This window comes from Anas platyrhynchos, chromosome 6, assembly GCF_047663525.1.
Source record: "Anas platyrhynchos isolate ZD024472 breed Pekin duck chromosome 6, IASCAAS_PekinDuck_T2T, whole genome shotgun sequence".
NCBI classification, from domain to species: domain Eukaryota; kingdom Metazoa; phylum Chordata; class Aves; order Anseriformes; family Anatidae; genus Anas; species Anas platyrhynchos.
In genome coordinates this window covers 9,975,708-9,999,732 of record NC_092592.1, presented here as the reverse complement: position 1 = coordinate 9,999,732, position 24,025 = coordinate 9,975,708, and the positions used below count along the sequence as shown (strand labels likewise).

General features: G+C 36.8%; 1 protein-coding gene across 10 annotated transcripts in view; it reads left to right on the top strand.

Annotated features, from left to right (window-relative positions):
• The window catches only part of CABCOCO1 (ciliary associated calcium binding coiled-coil 1), a 225,904-nt gene extending 202,866 nt beyond the window's left edge, over positions 1-23,038 (top strand). For 8 of the 10 annotated variants that reach the window (XM_021269566.4, XM_072040065.1, XM_038181623.2 and 5 more), the window contains 3 exons: positions 15,528-15,650; positions 16,501-16,641; positions 19,408-23,038. In XM_021269566.4, coding sequence (XP_021125241.3) covers positions 15,528-15,650; positions 16,501-16,641; positions 19,408-19,485 — 342 coding nt within the window. In that variant the 3' untranslated portion in view covers positions 19,486-23,038. The remainder of the gene's footprint in view (positions 1-15,527; positions 15,651-16,500; positions 16,642-19,407) is intronic. The other 2 variants (XR_005266806.2, XM_072040063.1) reach the window with 2 other exon arrangements.
• Positions 23,039-24,025: the final 987 nt, after the last annotated feature.

Genomic DNA, 24,025 nt, shown 5'->3' with positions numbered 1-24,025 from the left:
GAACTTTGGAAATAGATGAAATGGCTTAATATTAAACATTTGCTTGATTTAAATTTTACTAACCCATGCACTTTATAATTCATATTTTTTTTTTCAGGGCAATGTAGTGCCACAGCAGAACAATCATAATAGTAATTGTAAGTGTTCCTTTTGCACACAGGTTTTGCTTATAAACTAGATGAATGAGGGGCCTGGAGTATTAAAGGAATGCTAAAGATCTACAGAGCCTTTCACTTCAAGGTCATTGGTTCAAGCACACATCATTAAAGACAGAAAGTTAGCATCTGATTGCTGCTTCATAATATACATGAAATGAGTTTGTCAGTTAAGAAAAGGAAAGGATACAACTTTTTTAATAACATGAAAAGAAGTGTAGGACTAATGCAGAGGTCCAAAAAGAGAGAAGGAATTAGGAGAAGCCCAATTCACCAGGCTGCTATCTTCCCCTGTGCAAGTTCTTGTGGACTACATTTATTCTTTGGTCTGGAAAAGTCAGAAAGGTTATAGTCACCCTACTTGGTCTTATTTGATTTCATAAGCTTAATTGAGTTGAGCTGGGTTAATACTGGGTTGGGAAAGATCCAAAGAAAATTCAAGTCAAAAATGGTTTGATGATGGAGTAACCAATGAACCTGGTTTGATGCTGCTGGGGCACTGCACAACAGGCTCTTTGAAAGAAGATGTAAAATTGATATCCTGATCACATATCATTACCTCAAGCATAAAAATCACAAAACAGAAAACTGTGAGGCATGGTGTCCTCCTGACTACCTTCCAAGTGAGTAATTACAGCCTGCCAATGTTAATTCCTCAGTAAATTTAATCAAATGAGGTACCCTCTCGTTTGATCACTTGTATGGAGTTATTGTTTTTTAAGGCTTCTTTTAAAGAAGTGGTTGCTTTTCAGTAATGTGATCCCTTTATATGAAACCTCTAAGGAGATTAGGCATGAGTAAAAGAAGGAATGTGTGTAACATGGCAGTGATTTTTATTAGCCATTTCATATTTACTTGTCAAAATGAAGTTACTTCTGCATTGCAGAAAGTGAATTATTTTTCACTTTTGTTCTGTGAACAATTGAGATTTTAAAGGGTACTGTTCCACAGCTGCCTTTTCTTTTGGTCCTGTTGTTGTTGTTTGTTTAGTTTGGAGTCTGGGCTGAGAGTGGACACGGGATGGCTTTATGTGGATTTTAGTGAAATAAATTATTTCAACCATTATGAAAGAGCCCTGTGACTCCTTGCCCTTTCCATAGTGGCTTTAGTTATGAACATAGAGAAATGACAAAATATATGCATTTTACAGCATTACATGAGTAGTTATTTTATTAATAAGCTCTTTTAAAATCATTTTACCGATAAGAAAGGAGAAAAAAACAACACTCTACTTCTTAACAAGGGAGAGATGCAAAGGAGTTTGTGAATAACATACAGAGATAAGCATCCCTGTTTTGGGCTGGGTTGTTTCTTTTGCCATTTAGCCTTGTTTCTTAAAGCTTGTTACTTAAAAGCTTTTTACTTAAAGTTTTTGTTACTTAAAGCTTTTATACCTTCAGAAGAGGTTTTAGTCAGTTTTTTAAATGGTTTTAATATATGTATACATTGAAAATACTTAGTCATGTTTTATTTTTAACGTGGGCTTTTCTTTTTATTCTCAACACTTGTTTCTACTGGAGTAGAAAGCATTTTTTGAAGCACTCTTACCTGTCTGAGCCACTGAATTAGTCTAATGTAGCAGTAGTTAATTTGTAGGTGGTTTCACTGAATTCTAATGGAGAAGTGCCACAAGATTTGGTAATACAATTTTATGAATGAAATTATGTTATTTATAAGTAGATGAAACTCAATGAAAGGAGCTGTGGAACTTGCCTGATTTTTTGTTGCAGTAACCTTAGCCCATGTTTGTTTCTGTGAAAAAAAGTGGAGTTCAAAGTATTTCAGTGAACAGGCTTACAAGCCTTTTTCAGTTAATATGGCAAAAGCTTATTTATAAAACATACATCGCAAGCTCTTGATATTCGCACATTTCAAAAATATTCTTTCTTTTCATGAAAGACTCCTAAACTTACGTCATAACTTTCCTTGGCAATAACAGTTTAAGAGATACTCAGGGTCAAAAAAGGAAGGAATCAGAGGTCAAAAATAATACATTTTTACGGTAGTCCAGGGAGAAATCTACATAGTATATATCTGCTCTTTCTGAAATAAGTCATTGTAATTAATTCCTTACTTTTCACCTTGAGTTTTTCTCCTCCAAATTTGAATCTAAAACTCTTTTGATGTAGAAAACAATTAGGTTTTTAAAAATGTTTTCATTTCTATAATTAAATGGCACAGGGCTTGAAGTAATTTTGAAAATACTCTTCTGTTGCAAGTTAATGGTAAGCTACAATATTTCGCTGGAGGAATTTTAGTGTTTGAAAAATAAAAAATGGATCCAACAAAACTTCAACATTTCAAAATATTAGTGTATCAGCTTTATTGGAAAGAGCTGAAATTGTTCAAATGACCTCAGTAAAACAATTTGGACTACAATTCCCGGAATGCTCATGAAGCTGACATGCCTACATGTTCTTAAAAAGTCATAATCCATCATTCTGATGCTAGATCGATGGATTATGACTTTCTGATGTCAGATCTGTGAATTAAGGCTTTTTTGAGTACAGCCTGCTATCCAATTATTGCCCCTATTCATATATTATAAATCATTATTCTTTCACCAGGTAGTCAGCAGTTTCTATTTCCTAGCATTTCAGAGCCGCCTTTTTTTAGCCATTGTTGCACTCCCATTTAGCAATCAAAAATGGAGAGTGCTGACCTGAAAAATAAAGCATCTATCACAGCAAATTGTTGAGGCAACAACATTCATTTCTAATTCTTGTAGTTTCTGTTGAAATAAAGAGAATTAGAATAGATTGAAACAAATCTCATCCCCTTCCTGCACAAACAAGCAATGTAATAAATTAGCACAAAAGTTGTTGGTGTATATTGACTTCATTTTTAAGCGTTCATGCCTGAGTTTCTCACAAAATAGTGCTTTTTTTTTCTGATAAGTTGATATTTTTTTGTATGAAGACAGATAGGCTTCTGATTTAAAGCAGAAATTTGCCAGCATGATACCTTAAGTGATTGTGTCTATTAGGCACTGTTAAACTGAAGTTCCTTTGAATGAATTATTTATAGAATAATAAACTTGCTTTTAATGCAATAGAGAATGGGATAAAAGTAGAAAATGCTTTACTGTAACCAGTTTAGGTGTGTCAAATCAAAATGCATCTTAAAAAAAAAAAAAAATTATTAAAAGACATTCAGAAAAAGAAGAGCTATTTTAGAACCTATCATGCACCCAGAGAAAGTCATTAAATGAAATGTAATCATGCTGTGTTGGAGAGTTTATCTCAAAAGATTTCTCCAGCTAAGGGAATTTAGGTCTAGCCCATATGTAGATGGAAAAAATCAATAGTATGATTTTGTTGTTTTTTATTTCATTTTGCTCTACTGATAGTTCTTCATTAGGATGCAATTTTTGTGCTAGATGGCTGTGCATAAATATGCCCAGTTGGTACATTGCTACCTGGATTGTTGTCAAAAAGGATGGGAATCAATGAAAGGGAGGGCGGTATAATGGAAGTGGTAGAATCAGTCTTTTAATAACTACTTGTTCTAGTCCTCTGTTTGTCACATGGGAGCTGTTGCAGCACTGTTTGTGCCTCAGTTTCACCTTTATTTGAATGGTCACGTGGATTCTGAAATCCGTGGTGCAAGGTTGATTTCTGTGGCATTTTTCTGAAAAACAGATATCCTATCTTTTGTTACCCCTGTTGCTATCCAGTCTGGTTTGCAAGTCATGCATGTTATCTGAAACTGTATGAGAAAGTTCGTGTAGTGTTGGGTGTGCAGTAGTCCATCAAGTAGCTAGGGTAATGCTTTAATATTCTGTAGTATAATTCTTCTTAAAGTAAGACACTGTCTTGGCATTTTTATCTTATTTCTTGTTATTTATTTCCCGAGCTCTGGACATTAATGGCATCCTTGCTTTTACCTTCCTTTTCCTGTTCTCTTTTTCAAAATTTGCCCAGTAAGACCTCCAGGGTGCTGTGGAGTGTAAGAAGGATCTGGTGGTTTGCTGGGAGAACACAGAGGTTGATATTCTATGAATGTTTCTGGAGAAAACATGATTTCAAGGGCAAGTGCCAGCCCAGTGATGGAACCACCAAAGAGTTTCTTGTTTTAGATAATTTCCAACACTGTACAGCCTTACAGCCCAGTTCTGCTGATGGGAAGCCTAGCGAAGCTCCTTCTGTCTTCTTTGCAAGTAGGCTCCAACCCATTTTCAAATTTTCTGTCAAGTACAGTTGCCCGCTAGGTGGAGACATAATATGTTATACATTAGTGGATATACAGATGGTAATCAAATCCACCAGCTGCTGCCTGCTCTTCCTGGGCACCTTGCCAATTCACTGGCAGTATGTTGACTGGGAAGTAGACAGTGACACACTTTGATCGAAAAGCTTGTATGATGATTTTTTTTGTTGTAATATTATTGTTTTTCTAAAAAAATGATAAAAGAGATCAAGATGTGTATCTTGATCAAAGGGTACTGCTGTCTGCTTCCCCATCAGCAACTTCTAATTTATAGAAATCAGATTGTGTGGAAAGCAATCAGCAAAGGTTTGAGGTCTTTCTTGTTCTCACTGCCAGGAGATGCTGACAAGTGAGAAAATTAAAATCAGAGAAGGTGGGGAGAGAAATAGTAAAACACTGGTTGAAATCTAATTATTTTAAATCCACAATTTTAATAATTTTAGGGCTGTAAAATAACTGCTTAAATGGTTCAAATTGGCTATTGCTTGTGTTCTAACAGCACCATAGGGTCTTTGTCTGATGGAGGATGTTGCTTTGAGACTAATTTACTATTGAGACAAATACATCTGTGGAGCTAGTTGTTGTCAAGTAGAAGGGACCTGCCTGTGGTTTTAGGGCCAAGTTTTTAAAAGATATCTCCTATCAACTCTATTTCTTCCACATAGAGCTGTGCATCCAGTATGATTTACTAGGGTTTATAAATGATACAATGAACACCTGCAAAGAACACTTGAACCAGTCAGTGCTATAAATATGGAGATAGTGTGTGCAGAATCAGAGGACTCATACAGAAATTTTGTCTATTAAATTTAGCAAGTAGAATTTTCTCTCTTTTTAGGTTTTGGTATTGAATCCACGTTTAAAAGCCATTTTTGTTTGTTTGCTTGCTTGTTTTTTCCCTAGCTTTTCTGAACTTAAACAACAAATAGCAGTTACAGTTACATATATGGATTGTGTCAACTGGAGAAAAACTGTATTTTGGGACATAGTTAAATATTTCCAGCCCACATACATGTAAGACCACAAACCCAGTGGCAGTGGTGAGAGTTTCTCCACATTCTGCCAAATATTAAAATCAAAATAAAGACTGATATGACAGGAGGGCATAGGATATGTGTTGCTTTGTCTAAATTGAGCAAGTGATTATCAGAGGGAAACAGGCTGATGGAGATAAGGAGGTGAACAGGGCCTGTTTTTAGAGTGCCATCTTTGACATGACCACCAGAAGGGATAAATAAATCCCATTGACATCATTGCTTCATTTCTTTTTCCCCATCGCAAACTGACCATCACAGATATTGTCATTATCTCATCAGGCAAACTGTGTTTAGATTTGTGATCGTGGTTTCTTCACCTGTTCTTGTAGAACAGACTTTATTGGAAGGACAAAACGTAAGGGAAGAGAAGAAAGCATCCAGTGTACTATTCAAAGTAGTACCCTTCATATTCACTTGTGGGACCTCTTGAAAACTCGTGCATTGTTTTTTCAATACCATAGTGATGTTTACAGGGAAAAAAACAACTCTTCTTTACTATGTTAAATATGGCATAATTAACTGTATTGCTAGCAAAGTATAATTGGTGTAATTATTTCCCTTGGTGTAATTTCCCTTATGGAACTAGAGGCAGTATTCCTAGTCAGTAGTGTTAATAGTTGTATCTTCTGCCTTAATGCTCAATAATGCTTGGGTGAGCCTTAAACTTTTCAGAGTGTTTGGCATATAACTGATACAGAAGTGCTGAGATTTGGTAGTTGGAATGATATGAATGTTAGGTTGCATTGAGTATGCCAGTAACAAATTCTTTGACTAATATTTGCTTAGAAATCCACATAGGTCAACAAACAGTGTTGGAAAACATTTGAATGCCACATTCTCTATAGGTGACTCAAGCATTTAGCTTCAGCTGAATGTTAATTCAAAGTTCTAAGTACTCGCTCACAATCGTGGCTTGCGTTAAAATTCTGTATGATTGTGGAAATCCTTCTTGAACAAATCTCAGATTTATGTTGGTTTTGTTAATTTTGTTCGTGGAAACTTTCTAAAAGATGAAGTTAAGTTAGAGTGTATAAGGGATTAGTGAGTAGTTTTGTTGTTTGTTTTTTTTTCTCTGCAGGAGAAATGATTGAGCAACATTGCTTGTTTCTATTCATCCTTTGTTTAAACAAATTTTGAAGTGTCCGCATTTGAGTATATGGTTTGCTATGAATTTCCTAACAAGTCAAAGCAGAATGAGATTTATATGCTTTTTCCCCAGAAACCATTTCATGCCCCAACAGAAATGGAAATGACTCTTATTCTCAGAAGCCTTCCAAGTCAAGGTGGGAGGAGAAAGCCTGTAAGGAGATGTTACCTTCTCAAAAACAACCTCACGTCATCCAAGGTGTGGTTGGCTTTGGCAGTTAACCAAGGGGAAACTTACTAGTTTTCAAATCACCCATCAAGCCAAGCCATGCTGCAACAAAGCTTTGTTTAACTCTGGTGTGGAGCAGACTAACCCCGCCCCTAACCACAGCTGCATTTTGATTTAAGGTGAATGACAGTATTGTAAGATAGAGTTAAAACTAACCCCAGCGTGTAAGCTGAGATCCAATATAAACAGATTTATGAACATGTAGAGGAATAAGGAGTGCCTGTTTACAATGGGGTATGACAATTAAGTATTATATAAGGAAGTAATGGTTTGTTTTGACTAAAAGACTATGGCTAGAATACTTAAGGTTCAAGTTAGGTAGAAACACAGTTTTAACAGATATCTTTGTGTTTTTGTGTTTGTACTGATCAAATACATCATTCTGGTGTTAAAACAGACTAGTTTCATGTAGAGGTGACTGAAAACTGCAACTCTGAAATTTGAGAGAAAAATTGGCTTACTTCTGCATGCCTAAATTGGAAAATGTATGTTAATAACTTAATTTGGATGATAAAAACATGAAAAATAAGTCCTTAAAATAGTGTTGAGTCAATTTTCTGATAAAGTAAATTTGTTTTCCCATTTGTGATTAAAATGACCTACAGTAAGATTTTTTTTTTGAACTAGGTGTTAATTAAAAATATGGAAATGGATTTTAAAAACATTGCAGTTCACAGTGGAAGAATTACCATAACTGATTTGTTCTCACAGCCATGTCTGTTTTGAGATGTTTTTAAGATGCCTAAGTTACTGGTTCTTTTTCCTGCATGATTGTTTCCAAAGCAAAATGTGATTTCAATAAAAACAGTAATTGAATTTACAGTCCACAGGACAAATTGTTGTTTTAACAGAAACTTACACACTCAGGCAAAGACTTTATGTTTTAGGTCTAATAAAAAAGAATACGAGCTCCACATTTTATGTGACCGTATGTTCTGAAAAGTTTTCTAATATAGCTTTTTTTTAAATAAATAAATCTATATTGTAGTTTTTAAATTATATGAGCAATTTTTTCCCCCTGTTAGCTCAGAATCTATATTGTTTAGGTAAATTTTTTTTAATGCAACCTTTTAAATGCTAGAGCAGCTTTTTCTGTGCCATCAGCTTAGGGTGAATCAATATAGACAAGCCTATTCCCAGCTGATGCACCTGAGGTCTGCGAGGAGTTTGCAAAGAGTGGGCTTCTTTGTTTGGTGGTGGGCAGAGCGTGGGGCAGTTGTGTGAGGGACCTGTCCAGGTCCAGTCTTGTGTGGAGAAAATGACATTTCCAGAGGAAATGGATGGCAAAGTAAGTCTGTACAAGAGGGGCAATGGATAAAAGCAGGAGGTGGGACCTCTGTCTAACTTGAAGCAGTGACTCCAAATGACTATCAACAGAAAATATTGTTCTGCTGTCAGGCTTTCTCAGCAGGAGCTCCCAATTGCTTCTTGAACCCTTTTTGTTTCAGAAGTATCTTTTAATTTTTTTCCCCTAGTTTTCTGGTGATCTGCATTGTGTCTTTCTTTCATGTGCATTGTACTCATATTTAGATAAAGCCTGAGAACAGTGCTTGCTGAACCGAGGTAAATCCAGGGGGGTAGCACAGCTCCCGAGACACGCGCCTGCTCTAACAAGTGTGTTACAGCGTGAGATGTGCCAGAGAAAGACATACGTGCTGGAGACAGGCATGTCTCCATTAGCATGTTTTGGCATTCTTGGGGCTGACCTAAAGCACTGTGCAAGTTATAGTTGGTGAGATGTTGCTGTATGGAGGGAGTAACACCAGGAAAAAGCAGCCAGCAGATGCCTGAATTTGCCATGTGCGCTCAGGGCTGCAGGAGGAGTGGGGTGGTGCTGTTGGTCCCAGCTGAGTTCCTACAGATGTCCTTTTAACAGGAAAGGGAATATTTCTTATTGCCCAGCTCCAGGCATACAGGGATGCCCAAGTGAGGAACCTAGCTTTCCTGGATTCCCTGTATTGCCGATGGGAGAGGTAACAGGCTGTGCTTGCTGTGGTTCAGGGCACGTATATTAAGCAATTATTATGTTCTTAATTTATCTTAGTGGCTCTGACTTTCCCTCAGGAGATGCAGTCTTCTTAGTGCTGACTATGGGGCTTGATAAAGCCCCTAAAGCAGGTGTGATGAATACCATCCCTCTAAGCATTTTAATTCTTCTAACCCATTTTGTTGCCAAAGACATGCTCTGTTGCAAATCTGTTTTCTGAAACTGCAGCAAGTCTTTATAAAATGTATAAAACCTCCTTCCAGTAAGAGATATCGAAATGCACCTGGCCAGATACATTTATATTTTTATCATAACATTTTCAGCATTCTTGTCAGATCTTTCCTGATCAAATGATTTGGAAGAAGAGATGTACAACAAGAAAACGTAAAGCCTGATAAGGTGAATGCCACCTTATTAGATATTAGATGCACAATATTAGATTGCCTATTGTGTATTAGGTTCAACAGAATATACTTCTATGGTTTTCTTGTGTGATCACATGGTTAGAAAAAAAAACCAACAAAGCAAACAAACAAAAACAACTTAATTTTTTCCAGTATTTGTAGATTCAGCTAGGTGTTGTCTGTGGGAAAGGCTCTTTATTATTACTGTTGTTGTTGTTATTAATATTATTATTATTATGGCTTTAGATCTCTGTTGAATAAAACTGCAGAGCCACAGTGGGAGCTGGCTGCAGTTTGCTTGTTGAGTGCCCTTGAAGTGGAAGGGAGGGAGCTGGTACTTTGAAGAGTTCTGACATACTAACGTTGCACTTTCAGGGACTAAAAAAAATTCCTCACACCTTCTCAAAATCTGTATGCATTGCTTTGAAAACGGTATTGTTAACTTCAAGCATTTAAAATATTGAGCAAGACCTCGAAAAAAATCATGAGACTTGCTTAAAAATAATTGTTCTTTGGTTCCTTTTGCTTGCAGTCTAGTTTTTGAGCTTTCAAGATTTATGTTTTCCATCTTTCCTCTGCAACCATAAGAGCTAGACACTAAATTTATTTTTAAATGAAAGCTGAGATTCTCTTGTAATCCCATGACTCTAGGAGACTTGGCAATGCTAAACACAATGTGAATTTAGAGTGACCATTCCAAGCTGAATCATTTAGTGATGTGCCCTCAGCGTGAAAGCCAACTGGGTGTTTTGGTGTTGTTTTCTGTTTTTCTTTTTCCTTTTTTTTTTTAATGTCTCTTATTTTGTCTTTCTAAATATCTGTGAATTGTCAATAATAATTGGAAGATTGGTAAAAGCAGAAGTAGATACATGACTGCAACCCAGTAAAATCATGATTTTATTTTATTTTTTCAGGGATGTTAGGATATTCTTACAGAATCTAGGTATTAAGGACATTCTGCAGTAAGGTGTCTCCAGAGAGGAGAGCTTTGGTTGTTTTTGTAGAAGCACCCTTTTCTGCTCAATCAAGCATTAAAATTGGCAGCAGTTGTTAGAGAAGCAAGAAAATCCTGGTTGCTTTCCTCATAGAGTTAGTGAAGAGGATATGTAAAAGCTTTAACTCTGAGGAAAAATATTTATAACTGTGACAGTGTATTTCCGTATAATAATTTATGGGCAAAATGTAGGAAAGGAGGAACACAAGCTATAAATAATATTCCGTATGTAAACATAATGGCAGCAGCAAATTCTTTTTATTTAAAAATTAATATTGATGTTCATTAATATAAATTACCACATTTCAGATGACTCCGATGTCCTTGAGGCCAGATGTCACCGACTGATTTACAGCTTCCTGGGGGGGAGGAGTAGATCCTGTTTTGTCAATGTAGGCACCAAATTGCTTCAGATAGCTATTTTGGACTAGATTAATTGCTGATGTATTGTCAGCAAAGTGGATTCATATCTCAGCTCAGAAATATGGAAAACTGTCTTTAAAATGTATTACTTGAATTCTGAAATGCAGGAAAAAGAGCGTAAAGCATACCTTTGACTTGCTGAACTCTTGTCTTATTTAAGGAATAGTGGTTTGAAGACTGTTGCCCAGGAACATGCACACAGACTTTCCATGTACATCATTGGCAACTGAGGAACATACTTAAGAGGCCAAGTTTAATCCCTCATTGATCTTATTTCTACTTAAAATATGAATACAAATGTGTGTAGTGAAGGCGTTCAGAAGCAAGCTCTGCCATCTTAGTCACACTGTACACATCATGTATCTGGATTAAGTTTCTGAGTGCCTCGTAACATCCTTCAGTCCTCTGGATCTTGTGCGTAGCATTGCTGTGAAATAGGATAGGAAATGCATTTGAAAAGCTATCAGCAGCCTCCCAGAAACCTCACCTGTGAGAACACTGGTGGGTGATACTTTAGAAGGCAGGTAAAGTGAATTTGTTGTGTTTGCATATGCTGGTAGGCTAAGGAGGGGGAAAAAAATAGCTGGTTTGAATCAGGGTGAGGCAGCGCATCTCTGCGCATTAGTTTTTCATTCCAACCCAACCCCATCAACCCCATGAAATATAAGCACCTAACACAACACAGCTTGTAAATGCCTTTTATTCCAGCAACTGAAATTCAGCAGATCGGTAGGTGTGCAGCTGGACATGCTTAGCGTGAATGACAAAATAATGTCACTCCTATATTAAAGATTTGGGTTCATAACAAATTTCACATATGATCATATGTAAGAGAGAAGTCTGTGCAGGACTCTGGTAGCACAAGGCCCCACAGCACACAGTTAGAAACTACACAGATGATACAAATATGGAGAATAACACACAACACTTTTTAAAAAATGCATCTGTCATTATATAAAATCAAATCCATATCCCACTGAAGGACATTGAAAAGCTTTAAAAGATGTTACTAGGCTTTAGAAATGGTCCATGCTGAACTTGGGATATTTTTTCTAATCCTTTTTAAATAATTATTTTCCTATGTTTGGTAAGATTAGCTACAGAGAATTTGTGTTAAGACTCTGTGGACAGGAGTACAGAATTTCAGATAATATTAAGCTGAAAAGGTGGTTTAAAATTTTTTCTGTGATACAAAAGCCTTACATCAAAGAAGCAAATACACCACCACCCCCCTCTCATTTCTTATTTAAGAAATAAATAAGCATACACTGTAAATTCTAATTTTCAGCAAGTATGTAAGCAAATCCTAACTGACCTTGACCTCAGCTTTGCTAATTTTCAAACTCTGACATTTATTCCCTGAGTAGATTGGTTCCCTTCATACCATGTACATAAATACTGCAAACCTTTCCAATGACTTGAATTAGAATGTAAGTAAATAGCTGGTTTTAATCTACATAATATTTTGAGAGCAGACGTTCTGCGCTATGACTATTAAGATATACCCAGCAGCCATTTGTATAATACTAAAACCTCTTACATATATTATTAAATGTAATGCTATCAGCCAGGGCTTGTTTTATGCCACAGAAACTTAAATAATAAAATACAGTGTGGATAAAATCTGCAATAATAGAAACTTAAGCAAAATTAATTCAACTAACAGATAACATCTGGGGGAAAATGTAACGTTATATTGGTAAGTTATGCAAAGCTAATTTTATAATAACTACCACATCTGTGGAACTCATTTATTAGAACACTTTACCAATCTTCTTTCCTGCCGTTATTCTGTTTTAGAAATTTTCCTGTATACCATTTTATTGTCTTTGCTCGGCCTACATTGGTAAAAAGGTAATTTGCTAGCTCTCAACAAAAAGAAAAGCATGTGGGTTTACATACAGAACAGCATGCCGCTTTTTATACTTTACCTGGTTTTATGCAAACTTCTACTAGAAAGAATCCTGGGAAAAAAAAATGGTGGCACGTGGCTGGAAATTTAGAGCGATGTTTCAACACTGGCTGCAGCCCTCAGCTGTTACTGCTGGGACTTGATGCAGCTGGGGTGGGAAAGTAAAGGTGATGCCAAATGATGCTTCCCACATGATCCTCAGCTGAACGCTGGAGCAGCCTCTAGCCTGCACTAACTTGTCCGGGATCAAGGGGCCTTTTGACACCCCACTGCACCTAGGAATTAGTAAGAAAATTGTATTTAACTTCTGCTCCCTCTGGTCTCTCTCAGAACATCCCTTTATCTGCAGCTGACACTGATCCGTTCTCTGTATTTATGCCACTGCCTTTATTTGTGTTTGAGTTCTCATGGACCCATTGGATCGCAATGTGCATAAAAATATTGCCAATTAATTTTAAGGCATTATCGTCTTGCCAAACTGTTTCTCATGTTTTGGTAGTTACATTGATTCAAAAGGACACTTTGAGTAATACATCTTTGTCATAGTGAATAATGCTCAGATAATGACAAATCCTCAGGATTTTTTTTTAAAGTATATATATTTTTTTAATGTAGGTCAGTGGAAGTAATTTGCCATAAATTTACTCAGATTTCAGAAACTAGCAACGTTTTTTAAAGCTAACTGTAACTGTATAAAACTTACTGTGTCTCCTCTGTTTTTAAATAGATTTTACTACGGAGCCATTGGTGCTATTAAACATGAGGTTTTGTTCAAAGGAAATACAAAGACTTAATTGTTGTTTGGTTTTTTCTCTTTAAAAAGGAAAGTATTGCATCAGAAGGATTCATTTAAATACGTTTGTTGGCTTCAGGCTCTCACCACAATTCATTCGTTCTAATTTTCCTCTGGACTTGTTAAGGAGACGATGTATAGGAAGGAGCAATGCAGAATGGCATTTTTAGGTCACTATATTTTGGCTGTAAAATGTAGTACTGCTCACAAACTTACAAACTTATTACTAAACAAAATATTTTATATTTTGCATTGCAGTTTCAGACTTTTAAAAAACTTTTGGCTGAATGTTGAGACTGTTATGGCTCATTAAAGAGACTAGTTCTGCTGTAATTTAGTTATTTCTTAATGATCCAAGGGTTATTATTAGACATGGAACAGATGAGTAAAGAATAGCTCTCTTTAAAGGGACGCAGTGAAGTAAAAATATTATTCTAAAACAGAATCTCTGAAAATCTTATCCAAGCTACAAAAATGTATTTGATTAGTTAGGAATTGATTTTAAAACCCCATCTAGTTTTTTTTTTTTAATTATTATTATTTTTTAATTGAAACTAAGTGAATAAATGGAATAATGATTGGATCTAAATAAACTTGAATACTTAACTAAATAACTAAAAGCAGCCATTTTAAGGAAGCAGAAACTATTTGTGAATTCTCATCCAACTTAGCAAATATTTTTCATTGAGAAAATACAGGGTGAGAAACCAGAGAAAACTGAAATATTTGCTAAATCAAAAGGACTCTGATTTTAAAAAGCACTAGAATTTGAAAACAGATCTTCTGGTGTAGTTTAAAAAGAATAGCATCTAGGTTACCATTCTGATGAAAAAAATAAACCATCTATTTCATTTGTCAATATTTAGACACTAGCAGAGGGCTGCAAAATTTGAGTCACAAGCGTTACTGGAAATGCTTCTTGGTCTCTATAAAACCTGCTTTTCTCCTCAGTTAAATTCTGGAAATCTTTCTGTCAGCCTTTTGGTTTCTTATAAACTGGAGATGATACTATCTACCTTTTTTGGGTAGCTCACATATGACAGTGTCCAAACATAACTTCTGAAATACTTTTAGAACTGCAAAAGAGATGTTTAATGCAGTAAAATGAATTGGCCTATCTGTTCTTATATTTTTTTTGTCATCACTTTTGCAAACTTACAGAAGCTTTCATGGTTTTCAGCATGTTTAATTGTAGCAGGTAAGTGTAAGTAAGCCAAATATCAACCTCGCTGCACTTTCCAAGGTGTGAGGAAATTTAATTTATGGGAGCTGCAATTACCCATTGTGAATTAATGCAGTTGACTTGCACCATCCAAGCAAAATCTTGTTTTTTAATAGCTGACTCAGAACTGGAATATCTGCCTGGTATTCTCAGTGGGCACTTCCTTTTTGTAGAGGTCCAAAACATATCGTTATTATACCCTGTTCCTTGCTAGTTTAAAAATGACTTTTGTCACCTTCTTTGGTATGTCACTGATTTAAAAAAACAAACAGAAAAGCCTTGGCCCTTTGGAGGACTCAGGGCAGCCTTCTGTATCACTTGCAACAGAACCTGAGTGAGGATGAAGTGCTGCATCCCCAGCTAGTGCTGGGGCAAAACCACTATTTCTTGGTCTAAACATTCCTGGAGCAGCAGCTCACATGCCAGCTAGATACCAGTGAAGTTCCTATGATCACAGGAAACAGAAATGGGAGCAAGTTGGTCTAGCAACAAAAATTAATTCTTAAGGTAAAGTCACATCTTTAAATCTTTTTCTTAGGGCCTTATTTTATGCAGTGTAACAACAGGCTTACTCCTGCTCACTCCTGTGATTTAATGCCCCAGAAGTCAACAGGGTCATTTGATCCCAAAAAGCAACAAGATCCCTGTTTAGGAGTGACAAATTTGCATTGTGAAGACTGCATGTTACCTAAGCACTGTGTTTTCTAAACTTAATTATCCATATGAGTAAGAAGCCGTAGTGTTATGAAATTATGAAAATCATCTGTTCTTTCCAAGTGTTATAAATGGGATCCCTTGAGATGCAACTAGAAATTAAAGCTGATCTATAATCATTTTCAGTATGCTTTCCAGTTCTGAGCACCTGGATAGTAACCAAAAAAAAAAAAAAAGTATTGTTTTTGCTGTTTGCTAAGGATTTCAATTCTGTTAAGAAAAAAAAATGCATTAAACCTGTGAGCAATAATTAAACCTGAATTACTTTTTTTTTCCCTACATATATACATATATACTGCCAGTATGTGATTGAACTTGCCCCACCTGCAGTTACCCCCTTTCCTCCTTTACTGGAAGAAGGTATGCCTTTGGAGAGCTGTGAATCACTGATAGTATTGCCAATATTTGCAGAGATGGAACCTAAGGTATGGAGTTTTGTTCCTTTTTTTTTTCCTTTTTTTTTCTCAGCTATTTTTCTATGAGTCTCTTACCTCATTTAGTCCTATTGGTGCCCAGTCACTAATAACATTTATTTTCTCCAGAATGTATTCACTTCTAAAATGAATGCTTGAATGTAGTTGCTTTCATTGCATTAACCAGTCAGCAGAGGAGGACGTTAATTTGAGTCAGCATGTCTGGGCTCTTGCCCCATGCAACTTCATAACCTCAGCATCTGCCTGGCCTGGGCAGTGAAGGTGTGATGCTGATAGTCTGTCAGCAGAAGTTCTCAAATGCTGGCTTTGTGTATTGTGGTGAGGGGTCTGGAGAACAAGTCTTACGAGGAGCAACTGAGGGAGCTGGGATTGTTCAGCCTGGAGAAGAGGAGGCTCAGGGGCCACCTTATCACACTCTACAGGCACCTTAAAGGAGGCTGTAGCAAGGTGGGCTTGGTCTATTCTCCCACGTGCCTGCTGACAGGATGAGGGGGAATGGGCTAAAGCTGCGCCAGGGGAGGTTTAGGTTGGATGTTAGGAAGAACTTCTTTACTGAGAGGGTTGTTAGGCATTGGGATGGGCTGCCCAGGGAAGTGGTTGAGCCATCCCTGGAGGTCTTTAAAAGACATTTAGATGTAGAGCTCAGTGATATGGTTTAGGGGAGGACTTGTTAAGAGTTAGGTCAGAGGTTGGACTAGGTGATCTTGGAGGTCTCTTCCAACCTAGATGATACTGTGATTCTGTGATTGTTGGGTGTCTTCGGGCTGACACTGTTGGGTCCTGTAGAGAACAAGAGGATGCTCTAACTCACATATTTCTTATTATGGTTGGTTGCTGCTAGGGATCTGATCAAGAAGGTCACCTGGAAGAACCCTGTCCAGAGGCAGAGTCCCTTGAGGCAGGTGCTGTGGCTGCTTTCACTGTTGAAGATCAGAAGTCTGCAGTGGATGGAATCCCAAATGAAATTATTGGCAACCTTGAGGTACTATTGCTAGAAAGCTATTCGCTAATTCTATGGTTAATTAGCTAGCTCAGCTTTAATGAATATAAACTGTATTCATGCTAAAGCTGGCAAAAAGCACGTCCATATGCTGTAAGAATGTGAATTAGCCTCTATAAATAGCTCATAGTTTAGTCAGCCTACATGTGACAAGATAAAAAATATTCAGTAATATAACAACATATATCTTCAGCATTACTATGTGTTAAGAAACATGGGCCAAATCCTGCTCTCAGTGATGTCAGTGGTAAAATTCCTCTTTGGGGGTTCAGGACCAGCTGCTAGGATGAAGCATGTGCAATATGTGCTTAATATAAATTATTAGACGCATCTTTGTTACACATCCTCCGATCTGTATCAGGAATAACACACTCATACCAATTCTAGACCTTTGTTGGTAGGTGTGTAAATGTAGAAGAGCTGCCCTAATGGAACAGATCAAGTTTCAGTGTGTGGTCTGCAGACTCTGAAGAGTCTGTGAGTTATTTCTTAAGGGTTCATGAAAGGTAGTAAGCTATTGTCAGTGGGCTTAAATTTGTAGTAGGGTGATCTGCTTCTCCATAGTGTAGTCTGTAAATTGAAACATGTGGAAAGCCAGCAGAGTAGACCATTGTTATTTTGTAAACTCCTCCCTCAAGCGTATGAAGTTATTGATAGTAAACCAGCTGGAGCTCAGTTCAACAATGGAAATACTATGTGGTCTTATTTCAGCGATCAGGTGGCATTAAGCACTTTAAACTTTGTGTCATTACAGTTTTTGATCCAGCACGTAGGATATGGTTGACTGAGCAGAAGTTTATTAAATATATAGTATTATCTGAAAATAGTGTGATATTGATAAATTGCTTTACATGGATTATGTATGAATGGGAAATATCAATTGGAATAATGATACCATCATTAGATCTACCTACTTCATTTCATATTCCCTTTCAGCATGCCTTTGGCAATGGAAGAGAACCTAGCCTATGTTCTCTTACTCCTTTCCATCCCTACAGAACAAAGGAATGCATGATTTTCACTTGACCTTGATTTCATTAGCATCAGTACTAAGAGCTTTTCTTCTTTACAAAACCTGCTGAGATTAAAGAAATGCATTTTTCCCTCTTTCAGAGCTCTGGTTATATACCTAGAAAAAGAAAATCCCTTTTTGTTTTTGAAAGTCGTTCAACAGTTCATCTTTTTCACCTGATTTTCCAGTTGGGGTAGTCCCACCATTAGATTTTTTAGCTGCTACACAATCAAACTCATGGCATTGTGTTGTTATGAAAGAACTGTGATTTTGCAATCTGCATTTTGTCTACAGTGGACAGCTTTTGCTCTCGTTGGGTCTAGAAAATAACTTTCAGTCTGAAATTATAGTGCTAATGCTCAGTGATTGTAACAGCAGCCAGAGTAAGCATGGTGGCAACTGATTTCCAGTGAATGTAGAACTGGAGACAGATTTAAAAAAATGGAGAAAAAAGGGCATCTGGGGTGGCTAGGAGAGGATTAGCCTGGAGGGTCAGTGTTCCACAGGAAAGCATCTAAGTATACTTATAGTTTATACGAGTAAAGGGATAGGAACGTATTTGTTGATACTTGAAGGTAGATGTGATGAAATATGATGAAAGCAATATGCAAAGGCACAAAGTTGAGATAGAAATCCCAGCTTTTTGATGCTGACCAATTATATGGAGAACTTTGGAAAAAAGTTCTCCATACAACAGATGTTGAGGCTATCTAATGACAGGAAGTTTGCAGGATAGCAGCAGTAGGGGTTTCCAGGACTGGCAAAACAAAATGTTCCTAACATGGCGAGTTACTGCAAGTTTTTATGGGCCACATCCATTCACTTTATCAAAATTATATGAAGTCTATTCAGAATATATCTCTAAGTTTTGGGTCAGTTTTGATAGAGTCTGTGAAGGACCTTTGAGCCCTTTCCAATTGTTTCAACAAAACATCACAATTCTTGGAAGGACTGCGTCATTGCACTCCTTCTGTTCCTCATGTATTTTGGCAGTGGTGTATGCCGACACTGAAAAATACACATAAACTCCCCATAAAACCCCAATATTTGTGGTCTTTGTCCCAGTGATCCCACATTTCTAAATGCTATCAAATTAAGAACTGCTACACTTTATCACTGCCACAGATTTCACTAATATATGTCAGAACCTTTGTACTTTTTCCCCCACGAATATTACACTGCAAATTAAGTGTTCAGTATGTACAACAGTCTGGATTTCCAGAATATGATACACATTCATAATTGTGTTTGTAATTAAGAAAGACAAGCAACATCACAGAAATATGTTTTTTTTATTGTTCATTTTCAGTAATGCTTTCTAATTCCAGCCATTTCAATAAAATGTATTACACTAGAGAACAAACATCTGCAGCAAAGGAAAACAGTGGAAACAACCAAATCCCAAAGCAATTTTTCTGATTTGGTGTTTATTGGTAAAGGCTGTCTGAGAATACAGGCAAATTAGCCTATCTCCCAAGACAAGGTTATATGAGAAATGGCTGTCCCAGATCACTTCCCGTTCATGGCAGACATACCATACATAGGGATTGCGCACAGTAATACGATAAAGTGTTATCACATAAGTACAGGCTGAAACACCGTTATGTCTGCAAAACAGGAAGGTGTGTAGGATAATGTCTGTCTTACTGCACCACACTGTGTCAAAACCACAAAGACAATGTGCAGCCTAAGATAGCTCCAGCATTACCACTTTTTTCTTCTGATTTTCTTTACAGGCAGAGATAAATGAAAAGCTGCAAATACAAGAAGAAGCTTATACTTTGAGAACAGAAAAAATAAAAAGTCCTAAATAACCAGATAAGAAAGGTGATGTTGAATTTTACAGAAACTGGGGGGTGGGGGGTGATACACACAGAAGACTGGCTCTCTGCCAGAGCATAATTATTTTTGTATAAAGGAAAATGGTTCACTTAACTTTTACCTAGAAATAGTTCATCCGAGTTCCTCAAATTCACTGTGTTCTGCCAGGATTGTTGTTTAGTTTAGACTTAAGTGGGAGACTGTAAACAGAAGGGTATGTAATACAAGCATGTTGAAGTTCAGTTTATTTCTGAATATAAATCTCAGTTTAAAAAAAAAAAAAAAAAAACTCTCTAGTTTTATTATTTCTTTCTTCCAGTTGTGAAATGCTTAAAAGTTTCTGCTTTTTCAGGATATTTTGCTGGAAGGAGAATACACAGAAAGAAAATGAAATTTTGAGGCATTGCAGATACAATAAGGAGAGAATTTAATTAACATGTAATTATACACTTTTTTCTATAGTTATTCATTAATAACATGTATGTTATTTCATTTTGATTTTTTTCTCTAAGCGTTTAAACTAGTTGCATATATTACACTTCTTTATTTCCACCATACTAAAAATGCATAAACGAAGAGTATGTACTTTTACAGTCTTCCCAGAAATAATTCCTTTTGATTTCCGTGGATTTTTTTCTGGAATACATGTACGTGTAACGTTTCATCTGAGAATGCATTTCCTATTCCTCTGTATACTAACATCATTCCATATTTTGTCAGACATAGAAATGTTGTAAACACAGGAGGAATCCAACTATATAATAATTGACATCAGAAGAACTGGTTTAACGTCTATGTTTCAAAATAGTAAACTATACTAATTGCTATGTTACAGAACTCTGTGCCCTAGAAAGCATGTTAAAAACAAGTCATGCTTTCAAGCGTAAGGGCTGGATTGCATGTTTAAGGGAATATTTACGAAACAGAATATTTTATTCGTTACAATTTTGTATTTGTTTCTCATTAAGTAAATGTTAGGCTTTGTTTCACTTCACCCACATTTTTATGGTGATAACGAAGAACGTTCACAAGCCTGACTCATCCAGGCAAAAATGACAATAACCTGAAATAGTTTGCCTGAAAGGTCTTGTTTGTCACTGCCTGCCTTGCATGGGTGTGCTCCCTGGTTGTGCTCAGAGCTGAGAGCACAGCCAGAAGGGGGCGTTGCCTGCACGTTGTTCATCAGAAAGAGCTCCCAGAATTAAAAGACAATATTCAATAGCTGCGTTTGAGTGCCAGTAGCCTGGAAGTACTCTTTAAAGTACATGTCAGATGTGTGGGCACTGGACTCCTGTAAAGAAGTTGTGTGAGATGTTAAGTGGGCAGAATATTTTAGTTGGTCTCATGTGTTGAGAAAAATTCTTCCCATTACATGATCAGAAGTAAGCTCTATAGCAATTCACTAAAAGTTTTCTTCATTTTTCTACCTAACATGGTCCAACAAGTTAATAAGAGCTTCCTTTCAGCTGTAAAATCTACCTATTCCAATTTGAACGGTGAGGTAATTCATGAGGATTTATTGGTTTATCCTAAAAAACATCCTTTAAAATTTCTAAGATCCATGGTTATGTTCTGCAATGTTTTATTGCTTTGAAATGTGACTCTTTTGTCATGAAAAAATTCTAAAATCAAAAGGACCTTTATTTTGATGCATAAATTAATTTCCCAGAGCATTATGCGAATGTCACAAATTTCCCTGATTTTGAACTCAAAGGTGTGAACATAACTTCTGAAAAGAACTGTCTGTATGGAAGGGGAGGAGTATTTCTTGAAATTTTTGCTGAAAACGTTATTGTCAATTTAGCACTTCAGTCAAATCTGATGACTACAACATTCTTGCTATATGACAAAGCAGAAAAGGTATAATGATGATTTATGTTAGGACCAATGCTAAACAAAGGCTTTTGCCCGTATTTCTTCCTCCCTCTCCCATATTTTGTAGAACTTCTGGGAAATTTTGAAGAGCTTTGAAGATGAGAAGTTGTATATGAACATCAAGTATTACTGCAATGATTTGTTAGCAGTCGCTCCTAGTACATATGCATAACAGCTGAAGTACGGCAGAAATTCCACGTGGAGTTCAAATCCCACAAACCATACTTGCAGCTCTCTTCCTGCTGACTAATAGTATTTGTAGCTATCTTCCTGCTGAAATAATGCTACCAATAAAAACAGCCCCAGGGATTTTTTTTTATTATTATTTTTGAAATGGGAGGGGGGGATAGTTAAGGAGACTAAGGTGAAGGCAGGAAGACGAGCAAAAGGTGGACATGACATCTCTCCAAGCAGTCAGAGTACATGCTCTGACACAGCATATGAACATCAACTTGAAGAATCCTTTCATGTCTTCAGAATGTTAATATGAAATGCAAAACGTCATGCTTTGGATGGATGGGTAGGAACAAAATGTTCAGATGCAATATGGTGCATTAAGAACAGTCTCCAGCCTGTATTCCTGGCTTTTCCGTTGGTTTAAATCAGGCTTGCTGTTTTTAAAGTCTCCCGTGTCATGTTGAGTTACTGCTATAGTTGTCTCTAAAAATAATTATACTGTCATTTCTGGGACCTACAGTTGAGGCTTTTGAGGCTTTGGCATAATAATCTTTGATTTTTTGTTTCACTACTGATGTGACATAGTTCTTTAAAATATACATACTTAACGTAGTTCTTAACGGGTTCCACCCTACAAAGCTTTCAATTTAAATCAGGCAGATGTAGAAAAGAAAAAAGATGTTACATTCTGCCTTGTCTCCCAAATAAGCAAGGATTTTCTAGGGGAAAAGGGATAGAAGAAACACTATAGTTTTTTCTCTGTAAGGTATAATATTGATGCTTTTTAGCATCAATATGGTAATATCCTGGTCTCCTCTAGGATTTTATAATGAGATAGTGAACAACTAGTAATTATCCTCTAGCAAAAGAAAAGCTTTTCAAGCAATGCTTTCCTGTATTACACTGACAGAGGATGGAAGTTTAGAAAAGATGGAAAGCAGCACTTTCCTGCATTACATTGACAGAGGATGAAAGTTTATAAAAGATGGAAAACAGCTTTCCTAATAAGAAGCTGGCTGGAAAAGATGGAAAAGGGGGCAAAAAGAGAATTATTTTTTTTACCTGTTCCATAGTGTTTTGCCATGACCTTTTCTTCTCAAGCCTCGCTTCTCTCACCAATACTTAATTTGAATTTGAAAATTACCACATTGTTTCCTTCCTAAAATTATAACTGACATTCCTAGAAAATTTGCTTTCCCAGAAAAGCACTGTGCGTGGGCTTTGTATTCAGCTTTCCACAAGTGAGAAAAAGACACTTTCTTCAATAATCTACCCTGCCAACGTGACCACAAAATGTGTGCAAAGTCAGCATTTGTCCATTTAAATCAGATTTTTAAGCACATGATTCAGTTAACCACCAGTATGCATGCATCCAGGTGTAGGTATTGTACTTATTTGTAAGGATTTATTTTGTGAGTAGTATATTGTTTTCATTGATGGGCTTTGTTTTTCAGTTCATACTAACTGTGTAACAAGAAACATATTTGTATTACACACACTTGTTGGTTGTGTGGTTTTTGTTGTTGTTGTTTTTTGTTTTTGTTTTTCCCAGTAGTATATTTTAAACTTTTTCAGTCCTTATTTCTGCCTTTTCATCCTGTAAGGTGCTTGGACTCCTCTGTTAAGGGATTCCTGTGAGATCTGTCTCATTCTGGTGAGATTTTCACAAGCCACTGCAGCGAAGGGTGTTCCGATGCTACTTCTGCTGTACAGAGCCTCCCTAGCATAGGCTTGATCCCAGGTTGTAACCCAGAAGTAAGTAGAAGACAGCTGCTCAAAAGAAAGGATACTAATATGGGCTGCACCCTCTCATCTTCAGCTAGCCCCTGTTTATGGCAGAGTGTGGATATGACAGATGAACCTCAACATGGGTTGCATGCATATCAAGGGTCGTAAAGAATTCATAGGTAGTGCGTGTAGTTTTCCTGTGGTGTCGAAGGGATGTTTACACTCTTACTAGCACTAGTAAGAGTGATGCGTCATCCTGAAGAAAAAGATACTGCAGGTAACTGGGCAATTTACCCCCTTTCCTCCCTCGTATTCATTTCAGGATGATGTTATACCTGCCCCTGCCACAATGTGCATGGTTCTCCTGTACACTGGTGTAGGGAGGAGTTGTGCCCAAGGTGAGATCACCTCCATTTCTCTGCAACAGTTGACAAGGAAGTGACAGCAGTGACAAAACACTCAGGTTGCGTTGCTTGCCGTGAGCAAATCAAAACTCATGCGTGTAACTCTTCAACCTATTTTCTTGGGGCACTTTAAGCATGCAGAGCAAGTGACAAACTCTAGCAGTTGTGGATTTAGATTACGTGTTCATGCCAAAAAAGAAAAAGAAAGAAAAAAAATCAAAGGATAGTTGCAGTGACTCATGTAATTGAGAGTCCCATTCAGATGCAGAGCATTAAAGAGAACTTTGGAATTAGTAATACTGCAGAAAGAACAGAATGTAAAATATTTCCCGGACAGAAACAGACTGGC